The sequence below is a fragment of the Fomitiporia mediterranea genome (genome assembly GCF_000271605.1).
Source record: "Fomitiporia mediterranea MF3/22 unplaced genomic scaffold FOMMEscaffold_16, whole genome shotgun sequence".
Classification (NCBI taxonomy): Eukaryota; Fungi; Basidiomycota; class Agaricomycetes; order Hymenochaetales; family Hymenochaetaceae; genus Fomitiporia; species Fomitiporia mediterranea.
This window is the reverse complement of record NW_006760401.1, coordinates 539,351-543,879: the sequence shown is the minus strand read 5'-3', so window position 1 is coordinate 543,879 and position 4,529 is coordinate 539,351. Positions and strand designations below refer to the sequence as shown.

The window sequence follows — 4,529 nt, the reverse complement described above, 5'->3', positions numbered from 1 at the left end:
CTGACATGAGGGAAGGTGGTTCGTTTGAGATCGGTAGCATCACGAGCTGAATCCAGATGCAAGCATTCTAGCAGCGGAACGACGGTCGGGCGACGAAAGCTTGGTGGGACGACCTGGCTTGGGCATAACAAAGTACGGATCACCAGTAAGGAGGAGCTTGCGGTGCAATCGGGAGACGGTAGAACGAGAAAGGCCAAGCCTTTTGGCACACTCAGAGTGAGACATGCCAGCATGCTTGTAGTCCAATAGACGCGCTTTACGAGTGGGTGTAGTGTAGTGCATAGAGTAGAATAGAGGTAATACTAAAGCCCAGGGTGCAAAAGGAGGCACAGGTGTCGAAATAATGAGCACTGGGGCAGCCTTTTTAAAGTGTATGTGCTGCGCGCATATGTAATGCAACAGCATGTTTTTTTTAGATCCGTCCGTCTTGTATAATTACTGCACATTTTGCAGTCTTTTTTACATACATATATTCGCAGTATATCACACTTAATTTACATGTAATTTATATGGGCATAAGTGTTGTGTGGAATGACGTGTAGAGGCAAAATGAAAAACACGTGGTGTGTTGCAATACTTTTGACGCGCACTGTAATATAAAATAGGTAATAACAGACATGAGTGTACTTAATAGAACTCAGTGCATTTACTAAAAGTACTACATAAATAATAATTATAATGTTATTAAACAAATATTATACAGAAACAAATGAATTACCATATGTTTTCAACACAAAAACAAAATATTCATTCATAGTTATGAACAATTATTAATAAAAGATAACAAGCACAAACAAAACTTGTATATTATACATAATGTGTACTTATCTACTATAACAAACAAAATACACATTATATAAGTTGACAAACATTAACAGTAACAAAAATATAATAGTAATAACATTTAAATTACTCATTATAGAACATAACAAATGTTACACACTACTTTAAAATACTAATAATTAGAAATTGAACCACAAAAGCAATTACAATTATTATATATAAATATTATATTATAACAACAATTAATAAACATTAAAGAAATATCCAATTCTTTGAAGAAATACCTTCTTGAATTGAAGGGGAGAAAATGGATAATATGCACAAACAATTAATAACTAAATATAAACAACAGAACAGAAAGTATAATACTACAGACACTATGAAAAATAGAATAACAAAATTCATAGACTAAGCACTAACTAAGTAATAGAAGTTATGGACAGACATAACAAATCATAAAGGTAAATCATTTGGTACAAAGCAAAACTATGTTGATTGGAACTAAATAATGGAAGTCAACACAATGTACAATTGAACTTCAACATTAAATAAATAATAATTCTACTACAAAACAAATGCTCATACTTGGCAAATAATATTAATATAATAATATAATTAACTTAACAGTGTTTAATACAAAAATAAATAATATACAGACAATTATCATATCATATAATGAAATAATTCATTAATTCAGACTATAGTTCATGGATAAAAGTGATGAATAACGAAAATAATACTTTGGAACATACATAAAACAATAAATAATATATCTATATGATAATACAAATATAATTGCAATATAATTTGTAACTACAACTGAACAATACATAGATAATAACTATATAAACAAGTATGGAGCACATACATATAATTAAATAAAACTATTAAATAAATTCTTGTACAAATGATTAATTTGCCCTCACTACATGATTAATACAAGTGTGAACAGTATTATAATACTATGAAATACATTGGATAGATACTAATAAGTACATCTATACAATGATTCAAATAAAATAAATAAAACCAATATATAAAACGTTTTACCTAGCAAACCAATTAACAAATAAAACGTTGAACAAATACTACAATTGTACAAAGCACTAGATTAACTAAAGAATGCTAGGAAACAATTATAGCAAACATAATCTGATATATCAATCATATACAGATTGTGTTACAATACATCATTCTTTACAAAAGAAAAAGTAAAGAACAATAGCCATAACATACACATATATATATACAATACTATGATTACAACAATTCACAACAACATTGTTAATGATAAATAATATGAATGTATGATAGAAATGATTTATGATAGATAACTATGTTGACTATTAAAGAAACAACACAACAGATTGTATAGTTACTCAGGATGCATTAGAAACAATCAATTAACAAACATAACATTAATAAATTAATACACAAATATAAACAATAATGTAAAGCAAACGAACAAACAATACATTCATGATATAATACATATATAATGCACCTAGACACATAGTGAGATGCCTGTAGCCAGACATAACATTTATACAACAAATATATGTTAGCATAAAACCTTATTAATCTTAGAATGAAGCAATCTGGCAAAAACAAATATTATTATTAATATTACAATATATGATCAATGTGAAGCTTTAATCTGAAGACATAAATCAGCTATTACTGAATGCTTAACACATATACAAATGTAGACGAATGTAGACAGCAATGATTAAAGAAGGATATTATTACAACATTGAATATACATTTTACTAGTGTGATTCATTAGTTTCACAGCAAAGTAAAAGGAAATTACTAGAGTACTCAAACAAACTTAATAACAAACAATATGACTGAATAACAAACAATAAAATGAAACAAGCAATTACATTTATGATTTAAATATGCACATATATGTACCTATGCATGCTAACAAGATTCTACAGGTCTCTGAAGCATTTACAAATTATTTAATAACATTTACAAACAATCTATTGTAATAACAATACTGTTATTGAACAATATATTACAAATGAACAAACTAATTAAATATACTTAAACAATATAACATTGGACGAACTTAACACAAAGTGGATGACATTCGGAACAGACAGTACACAGAACAAACAATGCATTACTACAATGCTAATAATATTATTATTAACTACATTAAGTTATAAATGCATTACACAAACGAACAATTGTACAATGCAGTTATAATGATTAAACTATCTATACATACTACAAGCAAACATCTTACAAGTCTACTAGACCTAGTAAGAGTTTGAAGGAGAGTGTTAAGATGAGACTACACAAGAGTATGTCTCAGATGATATAAACTACATTACAAGCAATGATGAACAATGATGGAATACCTTCCATCATACATTCTACATCTGAGACATACCTACATAGTATATATAGACTAACTAATCAACAGATGATGAAGCAAGCTGCGAGAGAGCAAGCCGAGTCCACTATCCCCCCTCTTTGTGTGATCCCTCTAAGCCTCTCACATAACCTCTCTTTCCCCTTTCTTAACATGTCTCCTCTTGGATCTCTTCCAAAATCAATGCTTTATGTGTGTATCGCTTCTTTCCAATTAGAAGCTTCATTAAAGCAAGTGAACTAGATCTAAAGAGTCAGCTCAATCCAGACGAGATGGATGTGTATCACAGGTCTCAATGTCTTCCCGGAACACGTACGAGAATTCAGAATGAGATCGTTGAATGGGCGTCATCGGGCTCGGATCAGAACGTCTTCTGGTTACATGGCGTTGCAGGCTGTGGCAAGAGTACAGTCAGTACGACGATTGCAGAGTTCTTTCGTACCATGACTCGTCTCGGCGCCCTTCTTTTCTTTGAACGTGGCAAGAGCGATCCTAGCTCTGTCATCCGCACTCTTGCGTATAAACTCGCCTTGTTTGATTTCTTGGTGGCCAAATACGTTGGTATGGCCGTCGAACAGGATAAAGAGATTGCTCAGGCTACACCTACAGTTCAATTTGAGGGTCTTCTTCAAGGGCCTCTGGCTTTGGCTTCAGATTCGATACAGGCCCCGTCATCATTGTCCTTGATGCGTTGGACGAATGTGGCTCGGAGGCGACAAGGCGAACGCTGCTGGAGTGCCTTCGAAAAGGCCTTCCTTCACTACCCAAGCGATTTCGATTCCTTATTACGAGCAGGAAGGAACTGGATATTAGCCGTGTCTTATCTTCTCTGCCTAACTGCATTGTTCCTGTTGAGTTGGAACATGACTCGCCAATATGCAAGGACGACTTGCTTCGCTACATTGATCACGAGATGCGCAACGTATTCGTGAAAAACGAGCTGTGCATTTCGGGTGATTGGCAAGTGAAGATGGATCGTCTCGGAAGTGCGGCGGGTGGACTTTTCATCTGGGCATCGACAGCGGTGAAATTGGTGGATTGTGACGACCCAGCTGGGAAGCTGAATGAATTGACATCAAAATTGCAAAACTTGGCCGGCCTCGAGCAACTGTACGACTCCGTTCTTAGAGGATCTGGCATCTCGTTCGGCGACAAAGCAACCAAGGCTCGCTTTTCGCAGATCCTTGGTTTCATTCTCCTTGGTAGACAACCGTTGACCACTGATGCGATCGACAAGTTTCTTGGGTATTCAAATGACAGACCGTCACGTCTTATTCTTTCTCGCCTACAGTCCGTGCTTGTGTACACTCCTGGAGCTCCTGTCTGCTTTTGCCATTAGTGCTCCGTGCGTAGCGTATAC

General features: G+C 34.2%; 1 protein-coding gene across 1 annotated transcript; it reads left to right on the top strand.

Annotated features, from left to right (window-relative positions):
• Positions 1 to 3,322: 3,322 nt before the first annotated feature.
• FOMMEDRAFT_161729 (uncharacterized protein) lies at positions 3,323 to 4,508 on the top strand (the record flags this gene model as incomplete). Its single annotated transcript, XM_007271247.1, has 3 exons — positions 3,323 to 3,361; positions 3,421 to 3,730; positions 3,790 to 4,508. 3 exons carry the CDS (start codon positions 3,323 to 3,325, stop codon positions 4,506 to 4,508), a joined length of 1,068 nt encoding a protein of 355 aa, XP_007271309.1.
• Between the last annotated feature and the right edge of the window lie 21 nt (positions 4,509 to 4,529).